Source organism: Oncorhynchus gorbuscha, linkage group LG03, assembly GCF_021184085.1.
Source record: "Oncorhynchus gorbuscha isolate QuinsamMale2020 ecotype Even-year linkage group LG03, OgorEven_v1.0, whole genome shotgun sequence".
Lineage (NCBI taxonomy): Eukaryota > Metazoa > Chordata > Actinopteri > Salmoniformes > Salmonidae > Oncorhynchus > Oncorhynchus gorbuscha.
The window spans coordinates 78,071,521-78,090,441 of NC_060175.1; the positions used below are offsets into that span (position 1 = coordinate 78,071,521).

At 45.4% G+C, this 18,921-nt stretch overlaps 1 protein-coding gene across 2 annotated transcripts in view; it reads left to right on the forward strand.

The window, feature by feature from the left end:
* LOC124031957 (plexin A3) overlaps positions 1-18,921 on the forward strand; it is a 148,808-nt gene that overhangs the window by 109,115 nt on the left and 20,772 nt on the right. For both annotated transcript variants that reach the window (XM_046343817.1, XM_046343818.1), the window contains exons 11-17: positions 9,179-9,275; positions 10,105-10,295; positions 10,444-10,592; positions 10,750-10,870; positions 14,390-14,526; positions 14,748-14,918; positions 15,453-15,546. In XM_046343817.1, the coding sequence (XP_046199773.1) occupies positions 9,179-9,275; positions 10,105-10,295; positions 10,444-10,592; positions 10,750-10,870; positions 14,390-14,526; positions 14,748-14,918; positions 15,453-15,546 (960 nt within the window). The remainder of the gene's footprint in view (positions 1-9,178; positions 9,276-10,104; positions 10,296-10,443; positions 10,593-10,749; positions 10,871-14,389; positions 14,527-14,747; positions 14,919-15,452; positions 15,547-18,921) is intronic.

Below are 18,921 nucleotides of genomic sequence, written 5' to 3' on the forward strand. Positions count from 1 at the left end.
ATTCTGACTGGTAGCTACTACCCGCTGTCTCTATCTCTTTCTCCCTCCCCTCCCCCATTCTGACTGGTAGCTACTACCCGCTGTCACTATCTCTTTCTTTCTCCCCCTCCCCCATTCTGACTGGGAGCTACTACCCGCTGTCACTATCTCTTTCTTTCTCCCTCCCCCATTCTGACTGGTAGCTACTAACCACTGTCTCTATCTCTTTCTTTCTCCATCCCCCATTCTGACTGGTAGCTTCTACCCGCTGTCTCTATCTCTTTCTTTCTCCCTCCCCTCTCCCATTCTGACTGGTAGCTACTACCCGCTGTCTCTATCTCTTTCTTTCTCCCCCTCCCCCATTCTGACTGGTAGCTACTACCTGCTGTCTCTATCTCTTTCTTTCTCCCCCTCCCCCATTCTGACTGGTAGCTACTACACGCTGTCTCTATCTCTTTCTTTCTCCCCCTCCCCCATTCTGACTGGTAGCTACTACACGCTGTCACTATCTCTTTCTTTCTCCCTCCCCCATTCTGACTGGTAGCTACTAACCGCTGTCTCTATCTCTTTCTTTCTCCCTCCCCCATTCTGACTGGTAGCTTCTACCCGCTGTCTCTATCTCTTTCTTTCTCCCTCCCCCATTCTGACTGGTAGCTTCTACCCGCTGTCTCTATCTCTTTCTTTCTCCCTCCCCCTCTCCCATTCTGACTGGTAGCTACTACCCGCTGTCTCTATCTCTTTCTTTCTCCCCCCCTCCCCCATTCTGACTGGTAGCTACTACCTGCTGTCTCTATCTCTTTCTTTCTCCCTCCCCCTCTCCCCCTCTCTCTGTTTGGAGGGGATTTTTAGATGAATTGATAGTGTGATTACCTGTGACACAGTGGGCTGGGGCCACATCATCCCTTCTTCTCTGTCTCTGCCCCTATCTGATGGATCTCTCCTGAATAGTAATCTAGCCATAGTGAAGACATGCCGCAGATTACACTCAGTCCTCCCTCCCCTCACACTCAACGGCTATCAATCAGTATGGCCGTCAAGACGATTGGCTGTCAAGACTGCTGCAGCCAGGTGACTTTGAGGCCATGGGGTCCATGCTAATGCAATTGTGAGTGGCCTCAGATGGGCAATGCTGAATCAATCAATTTCATCTGCTGTTTAGTCTCCCCCTCACTGATAACTTTCAGGTATCAGTCAGCACTTTTGCTTTGATGGGAGGCCACTGATGTGGGGGTTAGTTAGGTTAAACATGCTGCTGGACATGTTCACCAGCTGTGACAGTATGTTTTACCAGACAGGGCAACTTCAACTTCTGGTGTAGTTGAATGTTGCAGTTGAATGTGATTTCACTGTCAGGTCTTACTTTAAAACTGTTACTGTAGGTAGAGTAATGCGGAGATTGAGTGATCGTTCTGTGACTCAGCTGTAGCCTTGGCCTTAGCCTGGGTACCCGTCTGCTTAGTTAACATTTCACTCCTTGTATTCCGTGTCATTGTTTGGCATGACGATTCCATAAGGAGTTGACAGGAGAGCAGAAACAGACTGGCGCCCAGGCTACTTTGGCCCTGCTTGATGATGTAAATGTTCTCATGGGGGAACGAACAGAGATATAACTCTGATTTGATTTGATTCATCCTATGGGAACTAAACACACAGCCAGACCCCTCATAATACCTCATCACTGCCTCATAATTGTCCTCTTATCAGCACTCTTATCCCTGTGACGATCTTCTCTTCTAATGAGAGCCCCTTCCTGGCCCTCCCTGGGAGAGAGGGGCCATTCTAGTGGACCAACAAGCCTCCCTCCCGTCTCCCTCACTTCTCTGCTGTTTCCCGCCGCCTGGCCTTTCTCACTCTCACAATGCTCTCTCTGTATGTACACCCTTATCTACATTTAGAGCCAGCTGGTTTGTCCTGGTAAGTACATTTTAAAAATCCACTATACAGTACATAGATATGTCATTCACCAGAGAAACTAGCCCCGAGGCTCGTGTGTCCATGTTGGTGTGCGTGTGTTTCCAGGACTGTTGTATGTGAATTTGACCCGTGATGTGCAGTTCAGCATGTGAAAGAAGCATCTGCCACAGATCTCGAGTAGCCCTGTGTAAGTGATGCAGACAGATAACAACAGTTTGCCCTCAGACAGACAGACCAGTGAACAGACCAGAGCAACACACATGTCTGACAGCACATCCTGCATAAATACAACACAAGGTTGTGCCCTTGCCTCTGCCCACATACAACTCGAAGTCAAATACACGCCATCCTCTTTCCATGCTCCACCTCTTCCGTCTCTCTGCCTCTACTTTGGCATTTCCATTCATTAATTTTCTCCAGCTAAATAGAATAGAGACCGTTACGTTGTGGTACTGGCTTCCTGCTGGCGTTGCTGGATACATGTCATTTACATTTTACTGCAGCAGGTGCATCCTCCATCCAAAGAGAAGTGCATGACCGTTTTTTGTAAGGTACATATGCATAAAGAGGAGACAACACTGTGTGATAATTCATGCTGATCCACATCAATCCATCAATCACATTCCCCAACTGTGGGATATCCTTCAGAAATGTGACTTGGTATCACGTCGAAAGGCGTAGATGTACTGTAATTCAGCTCAAACGCAGGCCTGCTTGTTTCTTTCTTTTATCTGTCTCCCCGCTTGATTTGTACTGCAGACAATGTGCTGCCACAGCCGGAGTAAATCGGTATGATACACCCCCCCACACATATACACACTGCCTTTCAAGTAAATGATAAGTACGGTCTTTCCAGTTGAAACTCAATAAGCATTTGCTTAGATAATGTAAAGGGTTTTTGTGCATTTTTGCTTGACAGCACGCTTTACGTTGCAGATTACACCTGGCACACATGTAAACCTTTGATAGGCTGAATCGGCATACATGGGACTTTTCATCTTTTGTATCAAGATGAGAGGAAATCCAAATGAATCCCATGGACGTAAGTGTTGCTAAGCGCTGCTGACCCCTTAGCGACAGGCATTGGCGGTGTTACCCAGGAAACGTACAGTAAAGCCTTTTGCACAATGACCAAGTTCTGAACTACCCTTTTGATGGAAAGTGCTCTCACAAAGAACACCATTATTCCCGAACGATGGTGGCAAAGCTTTTTTGAATAAAAACACTTACATGTTCTTTTTTTCAGGCTTTCTGAACCGGCATGCCCTCATTATTCTATTATTCTCATCAAGTGTCCAATCAGACTATCAACGTCTTTGGTGCTTCTAAGTGGAATGTATGGAAATGACCTGCCCTTCTCTTGACACCAAAGGCCCCACTAATGGAAAAGATGTAGCATGGAACAATCTACATGTTAGTGATACTGTGGATATGTCACCTCATGGTCAATGTAAACATGCTTCCGTGCACACTAAGTAGTAGGATATGATATATTGTACACTGCATGCATATATTTTCATGTAGGTTTATCTTACACCTGCTCGTTGTATTTACCATAGAAAATGGCAGTCTAATGCTATGGTATTTATCCTTTCCATTTTGATTGTTGCATATTGCACCCCTGTCAGTCTCTGAGGTTGGATATACTGGATTGTGCCTGTGAGGCTCTGTAGCAGGTGGGTTCTGGTGGAATAAATTGTCCACTAAACGAGGTGATCAATCAATAGCATGAATTATGAGCCTGTTTCATCATGTCTGTGTTTCATCCTGTTTGTTTTAGGCACTAGCAATGGAAGGGGAGAGAGCCTCAGCTGTATGCCCCTAACTGAGAAATCAGGGCATTCGTTACCCCTGCTCTGACATTTTTTTTTAGATTCCCAAAGTCATCTACAAAGAATGCTTTGGTGTCCTCATGTGAAAAGTATGCTTTGGTTTTCTTGTGTTAAAGCACTTACCTCAAATATGATGACACAAGTTCAAGCATGGCCTCAACATGCAGGTCATCTGTGTTTATGGAGTGAGCTCTGAACCAGGCACAATTCTTCACGGGCAATAAGACCACTCCATATTACCCTGTCTGTTTCTTTAACCAAAACCTTGTGGCCTTAAATCTGTCACCGTGACGAAGTACACATTTTTTCCTAGTGCAGTAATCATAATGATGAAAGTTTGGTTTGCAGAAAATATAATTTATGTTCACTAATATGGACTCCCTATTAATTACTGTGTATGTTTGTGAAGGGAGAAATGCCCTTTTTCAAAGGTAATTTTGCTGAAGTCGGTCGAATTTTGAAACTTAATTAAATGAAACAGGAAAGGCTTCATCATTAAGGAAAATAGATTTTCACTCTGTCACTACAAGGAGCCAGCATCGACGGCACCGTTGCAGCCAATTCTACTACTCACAGTATTTGTCCTCTTCATTTAGACTGGTGGTTGAGCCGCTGCAGATAACTACAGTCGATCCGTGTCAATGTTCAATGGCTTAATTGAAATCTTAATTACTTTATTCTGAATAAACACAAATTCTAAATGTGTATTTTTTTCTCTGAACGTATCGTGTATCGTCTTTGATATATAGTATAAATATTTTTTTGTCACATACAGCAGAGAAATGTCTTGTTTTACAGGGTCAGCCATAGTAGTACGGCCATCCTGGAGCAAATTAGGTTTAAGTGCCTTGCTTAAGGGCACATCAACATATTTTCACCTTGTCAGCCCGTGTATTCAAACAAGCAACCTTGTTTGGCCCAACGCACTAACCACTAGGCTACCTGCCATTCCAATTCCTACAGTAAAATGAACTTGCTTACATTGTGTACCTCTCGCATGAATCCCTTCAATAGACCCAATTCTCATTGATCAAAAGGAATATCAAAAGGAATATCTTCCATTGTTGTTGTTTGCAACCCATTAAAACCGAAGGATAAGTAGACAATAAATCATGAAAATAGTGTCTCTGTCTCAGAGGTAGCGCAAGTTTGTATCTGTATCCAGTGATGGATTTGTTTTTTTAAAGGTAAGATTACCTCACTTACTCGCCTCGTTGTCATCCCAGAGACATGTCTGACAGAACCAGGCCAATTTGTCTCCACTCGCTAGTCTCAGATCCAGTGGAACCAAGGCCGGAGGAAAATCAATTCACGACTGGCAGAGATAAGCTGCATTGTATGGCCCAACACAAAAGCGTCCCCCCATTTACACATATCCACTAATCTCCTCAAAGCTGCCTGCCTTTCACTTGAAAAAGAGGGAGAAGGCTAGGAAATGCATATTATATTAATTCCAGAAATACATTGTATGGCTCTCCTGTGGCTTTCATTATCAGGGCCTTGGGAAGGCTGCATGACAACAACCTAGATATTTACAAATGAATATCTGTTTCTGAACCTGCCAAGGCTTTAACGCTGCCGTCAACTCACCAACCTGATTTGGTTTACCTACTGAACAAATGTAACGCCTCATTGGACTGTGAAGAATATTGTTGGCCTTATCAACCATTTCCCGAAATGCTGTTATTGAATGAGGCATTTTCGATAGACTTTCCCTTTTTCGGCTGTTAAAACGGAGACCACAAAGGTTAACTAGTTTATATGTCTGTTTGATGGATAGGAGTGAGGATGGTCTCAAGTTGAGTTGAGTTTTTGTTGTGTGACACTGTGAAGCGATATGATTGGGGGAAGTTAATTCAGTGACCCCACCCAGGGAGCTGCAGTTACCTCAATTATGGACTGGTGCCTGCAGAACCAACTGGACCCTATAGAGATGTAAGAACATTTGGAGCCACGTGTCAACAGGTTCAGTGGGCTTTAGTTCAGCCTTTCAGCACCCACACTGTTGCATTCCCTGCTTGACTTGCTCCCAGATATTTCGCAGAGCAGCTGCACAAAGATTCAAGACTTCACACATGTGCACACGCGTGCACACACACACACACAGGCATGTGAGCGTACACACACACACGCGTTTTATTCTTCTTTCCTCGTGGGGACCCAAAATGTATTTCCATTCAAAATCCTATTTTCCCTAATCCCTAACCCTAAACATAACCCTTACCATAATCCTAACCCAAACCCTAAACCTAACTCCTAACCCTAACCCTAAACCTAACCACTAACCCCTAACCCTAATTCGTACCCTACACCTAACCCCTAAACTTACAATAGCCTTTGTCCTCATGGGGACATGGAAAATGTCCCAAACGAAAGAGAATTTTCCTTGTTTTACTATTCTCGTAGGGAGTTTGGGAGATTTTAGGTCCCCACAAGGAGAGAAGAACCAACACACACACACACACACACACACACACACACACACACACACACACACACACACACACACACACACACACACACACACACACACACACACACACACACACACACACACACACAAATAGTCACACACATTCAAACACAGTCAAACATACCACAGCGTGTTCAAAGGCACTTGCATCGCAGTGCTAAAGGCGTCACTACGTTCCCAGGTTCGAACCCAGGCTGTGTCGCAGCCGACCGTGAGGCGGCGCACAATTGGCCCACCGTCGTCCGATAAGGGGAGGGTTTGGCTTGCCAGGCAGGATGTCCTTGTCTCATCGCACTCTAGCGACTCCTTGTGGCGGGCTAGTGCGGCAGGCTTCCGGGGTTAAGCGAGCAATGTGTCAAGAAGCAGGGCGCCTCTCCCGAGTCCATACGGGAGTTGCAGTGATGTTACAAGACTGTAACTCCCAATTTGATATCACGAAATTTGTGAGAAAAAAGTGGTGAAAAATACATTTGAATTAAAAATGAAAACAACATACCACAGCTGATTTCCCAGTTAACATGCCCCTGGACTGATGAGGAATTCAGAGATACACGTCATCCGCACCAGGGGAACAGTGGGTTAACTGCCTTGCTCAGGGGAACAGTGGGTGAACTGCCTTGCTCAGGGGAACAGTGGATTAACTGCCTTGCACAGGGGAACAGTGGGTTAACTGCCTTGCTCAGGGGAACAGTGGGTGAACTGCCTTGCTCAGGGGAACAGTGGGTGAACTGTCTTGCTCAGGAGAACAGTGGGTTAACTGCCTTGCTCAGGGGAACAGTGGGTGAACTGCCTTGCTCAGTGAAACAGTGGGTTAACTGCCTTGCTAAGGGGAACAGTGGGTTAACTGCCTTGCTTAGGGGAACAGTGGGTTAACTGCCTTGCTCGGGGGAACAGTGGGTTAACTGCCTTGCTCAGGGGAACAGTGGATTAACTGCCTTGCTCAGGGGAACAGTGGGTTAACTGCCTTGCACAGGGGAACAGTGGATTAACTTCCTTGCTCAGGGGAACAGTGGGTTAACTGCCTTGCTCAGGGGAACAGTTGATTAACTGCCTTGCTCAGGGGAACAGTGGGTTAACTGCCTTGCTCAGAGGAACAGTGGGTTAACTGCCTTGCTCAGGGGAACAGTGGGTGAACTGCCTTGCTCAGGGGAACAGTGGGTTAACTGCCTTGCACAGGGGAACAGTGGATTAACTTCCTTGCTCAGGGGAACAGTGGGTTAACTGCCTTGCTCAGGGGAACAGTTGATTAACTGCCTTGCTCAGGGGAACAGTGGGTTAACTGCCTTGCTCAGGGGAACAGTGGGTTAACTGCCTTGCTCAGGGGAACAGTGGGTGAACTGCCTTGCTCAGGGGAACAGTGGGTTAACTGCCTTGCTCAGGGGAACAGTGGGTTAACTGCCTTTCTCAGGGGAACAGTGGGTTAACTGCCTTGCTCAGGGGAACAGTGGGTTAACTGCCTTTCTCAGGGGAACAGTGGGTTAACTGCCTTGCTCAGGGGAACAGTGGGTTAACTGCCTTGCTCAGGGGAACAGTGGGTTAACTGCCTTGCTCAGGGGCAGAACGACAGATTTTTGCTTTGTCAGCTCGGGGATTCGATCCAGCAACCTTTCGGTTACTGGCCCAATGCTCCTACCCACTAGGCAACGTGGATGGATAAAGGTTAGGTATGGCTGGATAAGGGTGAGCTGTTGATGGATAATGGTTAGGTATGGCTGGATAAAAGTGAGCTGTGGATGGATAAAGGTTAGGTATGGATGGATAAAGGTGAGCTGTGGATGGATAAAAGGTTAGGTATGGATGGATAAAGATGAGCTGTGGATGAATAAAGGTTAGGTATGGATGGATAAAGATGAGCTGTGGATGGATAAAGGTTAGGTATGGATGGATAAAGGTGAGCTGTGGATGGATAAAAGGTTAGGTATGGATGGATAAAGGTGAGCTGTGGATGGATAAAAGGTTAGGTATGGATGGATAAAGATGAGCTGTGGATGGATAAAGGTTAGGTATGGATGGATAAAGATGAGCTGTGGATAGATAAAGGTTAGGTATGGATGGATAAAGATGAGCTGTGGATGGATAAAGGTTAGGTATGGATGGATAAAGATGAGCTGTGGATGGATAAAAGGTTAGGTATGGATGGATAAACGTGCCATATCTGATACTGCCATAAAGACTTAACGGTTAAACAGGAACCTACAGGTTCTACTGTATCTCCATCTTGGTGGTCATACTGTAGCTGCTCTCTCTCTTTGAATCTGCTGAGAGTCATCTTAATGTGGTTTGAAATAAGTTATATTTTTAAACCTGAATTCAGGGCCTCGCTTGCTTTTAGTCTGCCCTCATTCCTCCATTGCCTCCTTAAGAACACCCATAAGTGTTCTGGCCGTGCATCAATGTGGCTGATCAGCTATATTCTCTCAGGGTTGCTGCTGGCTTAGTGCTCTGAGTATTGCTGCTAATTAAAACACAGGCAGTAAAACCACACCCCCTCCTTCACTTGACAGACACACAGCAACAGCAACACTCTCCCTCTCTCTCTCTCTCTCTCTCTCTCTCTCTCTCTCTCTCTCTCTCTCTCTCTCTCTCTCTCTCTCTCTGCAAAAAAAAACGATTAACTCAAAGCCTAGTCTGTCAAAAAAGCCACTATGTTTCCCTGACTCCCTCACAACTATGGAATGTTGTGACTAGTGGTGGCTAATGGGTTGTTACACAGAGCAGATTAAATGTTTTTCGTTGTACAGTATAGTGTATAGTATAGCATTATGGTTTCCACTGCACTGTGCCAGCCAGCCATGCCAGCCATGAACTCAGTTTATACTGATGAGCCAAGTCATAAACCACAATAAGTGGAATGAGTGCCACTGTCTTTATTAATAGGGCCCTATGAATGCTTGTCATGCTCTGAATGATGTTGGGCTTTATGCACCATCAGTACAGTATGATGATTGACTCGTGGTTTATATGTGTGTGTTTCCTGCAGTACTGGTATGATGGGGACGAGACGGGAGACCTGCCTGTTGACTTCTCTATCGTCTGGGACGGAGACTTCTTCATCGACAAGCCTTCCACCATGAAAGGTATGTTGTTTTATCATTTTCAGAATGAAACGCTCTTCATAATAGTGTTGCAGCGAAGTAGTGTAAAGGACAAGTGGAAGACATAACTGGCACACAGCAGGGAAACAGCAGAGACACTGGTCAAATACGTGGTCATCCCATGCTGAGCCCTCTAGTGGCACTCTATGGGGATTGGGGCTATGGCTACCACAACAAATCATATTCAGTGGGATAATTCAGTCGCAAATGTGGATTAAGCCTTGGCAGTTTTTTTCTTCTCATTGTCTTCAAAACTGTTAAATTGACAAAGATTTTTGTAGATGAGTAAAATGTAAAAAAATACAGAATTAAATGCAGTCCCATGTTTTTGTATGAACACACCTTGTATAACTGCAAGTCGGGGACACATGGTGGTTGTAAAATACTTCCCTCAAAAGGAGCTTTATCTCACTGGTTTCATCGGGCCACTCTGAAAGAGACTCGTAGCTCTCCACAATCAGACTGCAGATACCATCTCTCCACTGGGCGATTGGCCCTGCGCGAAGATGAGCTGAGAGGAGAGAGCTAGTCATGTAGCTAGCTGCACAGTATTTGATTATGTTCTCCTCCTGAACTGGTCAATAACTCTGTGTACCGTCTTCACCTTCAAACCTGTTTTTATCGAGGCGGCTGCGTAGGAGCGAGGACGAGGCTGAGCAAGGGGATAAAGGGAGATTAGCAGCTCAGGACGTGTGCTGTCACATACAGACAGCACAGTGCCGCGCACCTCACCACTCACCTTTCTGTCTCAGACTCCATCTTAGACGAGTGTTAACCCTGTCTGTCTGTCTGTCTGTCTGTCTGTGCTCAGCCCTGCTGTATAAGTGTGAGGCCCAGAGGGACAGCTGTGGCTTGTGTCTGAAGGCCAGCACAGCGTTTGAGTGTGGCTGGTGCCTGGACAACAAGAAGTGTCTCCTGAAGCAGCACTGCCAGACGCCGGAGCAGAACTGGATGCACCCCGGCAGGCACAACGTCCGCTGCAGCCACCCCCGCATCACCATGGTAAGACTGGAGCACAGAGATATACTGTGTATAATACTGTATGGGTGTGTTTCATTCTAGAGCCTCAGAACCCAGGCCTTCTGCTGTGTGCGAGCATGCTGACAGGGAGATTGCTTCTCCGTGACCTTGACCCTGTTTCCATGGACAGATCCGCCCGTTGACGGGGCCCAAAGAGGGGGGCACGCGAGTGACGATCGAGGGGGAGAACCTCGGGCTGCAGGTGCGGGAGATCGCCCACGTCCAGGTGGCTGGGGTTCGCTGTAACCCTGTGCCCTCCGAGTACATCAGCGCTGAGAGGTGAGTGTGGTGACTTTGTCAATAGGGTTTCACTTGAATGGTATGCCAGTAAATTAGTGATACTTGGTCATATGTCTTCTACCTTTATTTCCTTTTAACATTAGGCAACATAAGCAGTGGGCCTTTGACTGACAGCTGAGTGTATTCTGTCCCTCAGGATCGTGTGTGACATGGCCGAGGCGCTACTGCCCCACTCTCCAGGTGGCCCAGTGGAGCTGTGTATTGGGGTGTGCAGTGCAGAGTACCGCACTCAGTCATCCCAGACCTACTCCTTTGTGGTGCGTATGACCCCACATGATCCCATCTCTTCCCAGAAAGATGACTGTGAAGAAAGTGTCTGGCCGTTTCCGGAGGCGAAGGAAGGATACCCGATCAATTGCAGTGGTCCTTCCCCGGCAACTAACTAGTCTTATGCTGCAATACAGAGATGGTGAACGTGTTGTGAAAGAAAGTGTGGCCGATGTTACATGTCAGAGATTACAAAAGAAACGGAAACTGTAATGTGTTACGTTACCGGCAACAACAACAAAAAATGTAATCAGATTACAGATACTTTCGAAAAATTTGATGATTACTTTGAGGATTACTTTTAAATTCAGAAAGGATGTTTGCAAAAAAAAAAAAGGTTTTCTCAATCAAATTCAAATCAGCATTGAAAGAAGGCGCAAGTTTAAGTTTGTTCCACCTGAGCGTGTCTGACCTCAAGTCAGAGACCACTATGATGACACACCAAATGTGTTTGATGGATCGCGGGAATAGAGCAAGAATAAGCTTTTGTAGACTACAGTCCAGGCTATGTCTTCCAATGGTGCAACTGCTGTCAGCGTCTGAAGACTTTCCAACATAAACGCTTGGAGGTAAGGATGAGAGCAGTGGTGCATTCTACAGCGATATTGATATCACTTATTATTGATATCTACATAGCGCATTGATGTGAATCACACTGCTGCTCTCTCATTGAGCTATTTGTGCCTTATGGATTGTGGTTGTTGTGGACGGCTGTTCAGAAATCTAAATGTGTATTTGAACCCAATAATGGTTGATTTGAAGAAGTTTAAGCTGCCTATCAATCATTGATTTTGAAACCAGTGAAAAATGTGCTCTTGCAACAGCTGCATAGTGAGGATCCCAACCTATGGAATAAAAGTGGGGCTTTTATTGCTCAATCTAATTAGTACTGACAATTTTTTTTATCCATAGGCCTAACGGACACATGTACAAAATCACACACTTTTGATAGACTTAAATCAAATCAAATCAAATGTATTTATATAGCCCTTCTTTCATCAGCTGATATCTCAAAGTGCTGTAAAGAAACCCTGCCTAAAACCCCAAACAGCAAGCAATGCAGGTGTAGAAGCACGGTGGCTAGGAAAAACTCCCTAGAAAGGCCGGAAACCTAGGAAGAAACCTAGAGAGGAAGCGAGCTATGAGGGGTGCCGGGTGGAGATTATAACAGAACATGGCCAAGATGTTCAAATGTTCATAAATGACCAGCAATGGTCAAATAATAATAACCACAGTAGTTGTCGAGGGTGCAACAGGTCAACACCTCGGGAGTAAATGTCAGTTGGCTTTTCATAGCCGATCTAGAGAGTTGAAAACAGCAGGTCTGGGACAGGTAGCACATCCGGTGAACAGGTCAGGGTCCCATAGCCGCAGGCAGAACAGTTGAAACTGGAGCAGCAGTACGGCCAGGTGGACTGGGGACAGCAAGGAGTCATCATGCCAGGAAGTCCTGAGGCATGGTCCTAGGGCTCAGATCCTCCGAGAGAGAGAGTGAAAGAAAGAAAGAGAGAAAGAGTGAGCATACTTAAATTCACACAGGACACCGGATAAGATAGGAGGAATACTCCAGATATAACAGACTAACCCTAGACCCCTGACACATAAACTACTGCAGCATAAATACTGGAGGCTGAGACAGGAGGGGTCAGGAGACACTGTGGCCCCATCTGATGATACCCCCATACAGGGCCAAACAGGCAGGATATAACCCAACCCACTTTTCCAACGCACAGCCCCCACCCCACTAGAGGGATATCTTCAACCACCAAATTACCATCCTTTAATTACATTTTATTTATCCGTTATTTTACCAGGTAAGTTGACTGAGAACACGTTCTCATTTGCAGCAACGTCCTGGGGAATAGTTACAGTGGAGAGGAGGGGGATGAATGAGCCAATTGTAAACTGGGGATTATTAGGTGACCGTGATGTTTTTTGAGGGCCAGATTGGGAATTTAGCCAGGACACCGGGGTTAACACCCCTACTCTTACGATAAGTGCCATGGGATCTTTAATGACCTCAGAGATTCAGGACACCTGTTTAACGTCCCATCCGAAAGACGTCCCCAATCACTGCCCTGGGGCATTGGGATATTGTTTCAGACCAGAGGAAAGAGTGCCTCCTACTGGCCCTCCAACACTATCCTGAGACAAGGCCGAGTATACCCCATGAGGGGGCGCCAACCCAGACAGGAATACCACGTCAGTAACTCAACCCACTCAAGTGACGCACCCCTCCTAGGGATGGCATGGAAGAGCGCCAGTAGGCTAGTGACTCCTGTAATATGGTTAGAGACAGAGAATCCCAGTGGAAAGAGGGGAACCGGCCAGGCAGAGACAGCAAGGGTGGTTCATCGCTCCAGAGCCTTTCCTTTTACCTTCACACTCCTGGGCCAGACTACAATCAATCATAGGACCTACTGAAGAGATGAGTCTTCAATAAAGACTTAAAGGTTGAGACCGAGTCTGCGTCTCTGACATGGGTAGGCAGACCATTCCATAAAAATGGAGCTCTTTTGGAGAAAGCCCTGCCTCCAGCTGTTTGCTTAGAAATTCTAGGGACAATTAGGAGGCCTGCGTCTTGTGACCGTAGCATACGTGTAGGTATATACTGCAGGACCAAATCGTAAAGATGTTAGGAGCAAGCCCATGTAAAGCTTTGGAGCAATCTTAAAGGGGCAATCTGTAGTTGCTACATCCATTTTTGAACTTATAAATTAAATATATTGATGTAAAGGTCTAATTTAATCATATTATTATTATGTAGTAGAAAGCAATGGGTTAGAAGAAGCCTACATAACCAACCCAACAAAGTAAAATGTAACATCCATATATATGGCCAGCTATGTAAACTTTAACATGGATTTATCCTGCAATATATGTTGTTCAATTGATAATATATTCTTCTTCTTATGCCTCTTAAGGGGAAAGTAATCTAAAAGTAACTGAATGTAATCCGATTACACCACTGAGTTTGGGTTCTCCAAAAGTTACATTACTGATTACGATTTTGAACAGGTAACTAGTAACTGGAACGGATTACATTTAGAAAGTAACCTACCCAACCCTGCCAATGTGACATACAGTAATTACCCAGCTATCCCAACAGAGCATTAAGCAGCGGTGAAACAGGAATGTGGCGCTAGTTTATAATCTCCTCAGTCTGCAAGGCGGGCAGCTGACTGAAATGAATGGGCTTGACTGCTGCCCTTAAACAAGCAATCAATAGCAGTCCTGCAGTTCTATTCCACCAGAACCCAAACGCAGCTCCCAGCCAAATGAATACATGTGAATGGAGCAATTACGTATGTAGCTAATTACAGAAAAAAGTAACATTCTCACTCATGTCACTGTCACTGTGCTGTTGAAAACACTTACTGTAGTGCAGTGTGTTGCAGCAATTACCAGAAATATAATGGGAATCGGTTTGTTGTACTGTAGCTTTTTACAAAAACTGTATAAATGTTTTGTGTGCTGGGTGTTAACAGTGAGTTTCCTTCCTCTCTCAGAGCCCCAGCTTCAACCGTGTGCGCCCGGAGAAGGGCCCCGTGTCTGGGGGGACCAGGCTGACAATATCAGGCCGTCATCTGGACGCTGGGAGCACTGTCACTGTATTCATCGCCCAGGAGGAGTGTCTGTTTGTTAAGTGAGTAGTCAGTCATCTTGACCCCACGTCAGGGGAATGGACTGTGGTCGTACAGTAGTGCAGTGTTGTCTGTGCAGTACACTCTGAACTGAACATTCTGGACACACTCTGTCTGTGACAGTGACAGTGTGACAGCATGACATTGTCTTGAGTGTCATTTCAGACAGTGAATTAATTCGATGAGATACTACTATATGACATTCTCTGCCTAACCCACACAGGAGGACCAAAAGGGACATTGTGTGTGTGACACCGTCGTCACTGTCTGGCTCAGGCCCCGCGTCAATCAAGCTGTTAATTGACAAAGCTGAAGTCACCAGCAGTGACACACGCTACATCTACACAGAGGACCCCACCATCTCCAGCATCGAGCCCAGCTGGAGTATAGTGAAGTGAGTGGTGGTGATCCCAGCCTGGCTCCTCTCCTCTCTTCTCCTCTACTCTCCTTTCCTCTCCTCTCCCAGCCAACAGGCTGGAGCCTCTCAGAGCATAACCAGGGTCCTGGGAGAGTCCTGAAAAGAAACTCAGCCCAACCATCTATTACTGCCAGTAATGACCCAGGAACACACAGAGATTACAACATGATCCCCAAAGCCACACACAGACGCCCACACAGTCCCATTGTAGCCATTTCACCATGACACTTAAAGCACAATAGACAGTATGGGGGATGATGTATCTAATGCATATAAAATCCGAATTCATGGGACCTTTGAGGGGACTGCTTCCCTTTCCTCTGAATCCCAACAGTACTGTAAGATAAATCATACAAACAACATGCTGTAGCAAAAGAGCACCTCTGCTACACGGAAGTTCTTATTTCATTCCTTTTTCTCTCTCTGCCCATATCACCAGTATGCAATAACTAGCAGGTCTTTAGCATAGCTTGATAGCTCTTAACCACCATGCTTCTGTTTGTGTTTCAGTGGTAGCACCTTGATCACCGTCACAGGTACCAACCTGCTCACCATCCAGGAACCCAAAGTCCGTGCCAAGTATGGAGGAATAGAGACTACTAATGCAAGTGTTCCAAATATAATCCATTCCATGTTTGCACAGCATCGGTTTGATTATTACAGATGGTTAACGTGTATAATAGCTACAGAAATGGAAAAAAACGTTTGGTGTTCACACGTATATTTGTTTGATTTACAACTGCACAGGACCAAGAAGAAACTAATCAAAACTGAAATGGAGATTTTTCACTTTGAACTAAAAAGAATGGCCTGGACTAAATTATTCAACATTTAAATGAATTTGGTTAGAGACAATTATTCTTGTTTACTGTGTAATTTATCTCAACTGTGGTAAGTTGCAGGTGTCTACATGGTAAAAATAGCTAATCAACCAGTTTTGAAATGGAAAATCTTAACATTCTGCTCCATTGCACTCCATTGTAAAGTGCAAGGGTGCCAATATATTTGACCACATCTGTAGCAGCAAGGACTTACGCAATAAGCTTTTGCTACTGTGCCCATGGAATTCTAGTGAAACATCAGTGTTGTGGTTTTACACAGTAATCTATGGACTCTATTTTTGTCTGGCGCTAAGGCTGCGCAAATGTCAACACACTTTAGTTGGAAATTTCCATATGTGAAAAAGTACCCCTTGTGCCAGGTTCTGCAATTTACCCGTCTAACATCAGATTACTTACGCTGAGGTGGGAGGATGGCAATATTTGAGGTGTATCCTTAAAAACAAGTGGAAAATGGCAATTTCATTCAGTGCAAATACGGAGATTTGAGCCCAAAGTAGCTGTTTGTCGCGGTCTTTTCAAACAGCTCTTACACTAAAAGGGCATTCTCATAATTTTCACAATTTCACAGTATTATTCCAACCTCATAATCAAATGGATTTATATCAATCAAATGGATTTATAAAGCCCTTCTTACATCAGCTGATGTCACAAAGTGCTGTACAGAAACCCAGCCTAAAACCCCAAGCAGCAAGCAATGTAAGTGTAGAAGCACGGTGGCTAGGAAAACTCCCTAGACAGGCCGGAACCTAGGAAGAAACCTAGAGAGGAACCAGGCTATGAGGGGTGGCCAGTCCTCTTCTGGCTGTGCCGGGTGGAGATTATAACAGAATATGGCCAAGATGTTCAAATGTTAATAGATGACCAGCAGGGTCAAATAATAATAACCACAATGGTTGTAGAGGATGCAACAGGTCAGCACCTCAGGAGTAAATGTCAGTTGGCTTTTCAAGGACGATCATTCAGAGTATCTCTACCGCTCCTGCTGTCTCTAGAGAGTTGAAAACAGCAGGTCTGGGACAAGGTAGCACGTCCGGCGAACAGGTCAGGGTTCCATAGCCAAGGCGGAACAGTTGAAACTGGAGCAGCAGCACGGCCAGGTGGACTGGGGACAGCAAGGAGTCATCAGGCCAGGTAGTCCTGGGGCATGGTCCTCCTCCGAGAGAGATAGTGAGAGAGAGAGAGAGAGAGAGAGAGAGAGAGAGAGAGAGAGAGAGAGAGAGAGAGAGAGAGAGAGAGAGAGAGAGAGAGAGAGAGAGAGAGAGAGAGAGAGAGAGAGAGAGAGAGAGAGAGAGAAAGAGGGAGTGAGAAAGAGAATTAGAGAGAGCATACTTAAATTTGCACAGGATACCGGATAAGACAGGAGAAATACTTCAGATTTAACAGACTGACCCTATCCCCCCAACACATAAACTATTGCAGCATTAATACTGGAGGCTGAGACCGGAGGGGTTTGGAGACACTGTGGCCCCATCCGACGATACCCCTGGACAGGACCAAACAAGCAGGATGTAACCCCACCCACTTTGCCAAAGCACAGCCCCCACTAGAGGGATATCTTCAACCACCAACTTACTATCCTGAGACAAGGCAGAGTATAGCCCACGAAGATCTCCCCCATGGCACGAACCCAAGGGGGGGCACCAAACCGGACAGGAAGACCACGTCAGTGACTCAACCCACTCAAGTGGCGCACCCCTCCTAGGGACGGCAAGAAAGAGCACCAGTAATAGGTAGCAGCAAGATAGATAGGTAGGAGCAAGCCCATGAAATGCTTTGTAGATTAGCAATAAAACCTTGAAATCAGCCCTAGCCTTAACAGGAATGCAGCGTAGAGAGGCTAGCACTGGAGTAATATGATCACATTTTTTAGTCAAGGTTCTAGCAGCCGTGTTTAGCACTACCTAAAGTCTATTTAGTGCTTTATCCTGGTAGCCGGAAAGTAGAGCATTGCAATAGTCTAACCTAGAAGTAACAAAAGCATGGATTACATTTTTTGCATCATTTTTGGACAGAAAGTTTCTGATTTTTGCAAAGTTATTTAGATGGAAAAAAGCTGTCCTTGAAACAGCCTTGATATGTTCGTCAAACGAGAGATCAGGGATCATAGTGTGTAAATATATATAAAACACTCCACTGGGTCTTCAAGACTCACCAAAAGCAGGTCTTAGCAGTAACGTGGTTGGTTATGGCATGGATTTGGACAGTGGAACCGTAGCCTATCCAGCCGTGACTCATAGTGCCCATATGCACATGGAACAGAGAGATGTGCTTTTTGTGCCTGTGAACCTTGTATTTAGAAACACTTTGTTTAATTGAATAAAAACCCAAGATTAGCCTGCCCTCCCCTCAATGAAGGCTGTTTTTCTGTCCTGCCAATGCATTCACAAAGTAGCCAAGTCTATCAAGAAAGGGTTTGGCTCGTGAGACCGCTTTTAAATAAATCTTAATCACCAAAGCTTTATTAAAAGATTACGTTTGGGAGCCGCAAATATCTAGCTGACATCCCCTTTTCGTATATGTAGTGTAGGCCTACAGTGTTTCAGGCAGCTACTGTTATTATTTGTGATGTGTGTAAAACCCCCTCCAGTTAGGCTACATGTCCATATGTCCATCATGGAACGAGAGATGAGATGATGTCGATGACCCTCGTATTTAGAAACGATTATGTTATTTCCTGTAAGAATAGCTTGTTTTCCGTTTCATTTGATTGAAAAACAAGCCCTCAGGAGCAGAGTTTAGGTCAATTCCATTTCAATTTCTGTCAATTCAGATAGTACACTGGAATTCCAATTCCAATGCTCTTCCATGCTTTTCAATGAGGAAGATTTGGAATCGGAATTGGAATTTGGTTTTCTTTCTGAATTGGTTGGAATTTAAATGGTAATGACCCCAACCCTGCCCCAACCCTGCCCCAACCCTGCTCAGTGAGCTACCCTTAAAGCTGGTTCCACAGCAATGCGTCGAGTGTCTTTCTTGTCCTGGCCATGCATTAGCAAAGTAGCCTATCCATAAAAGGTTTCCAAATGGTCTAATCGTGAGGCTTTTACAGTCATGCTTTTGCATTATTCACAATTCACATAGGCCTACCTGCATACTCCATTTGGCTTGTATCCATCCCCATTTCCAAAGTGCTCCTC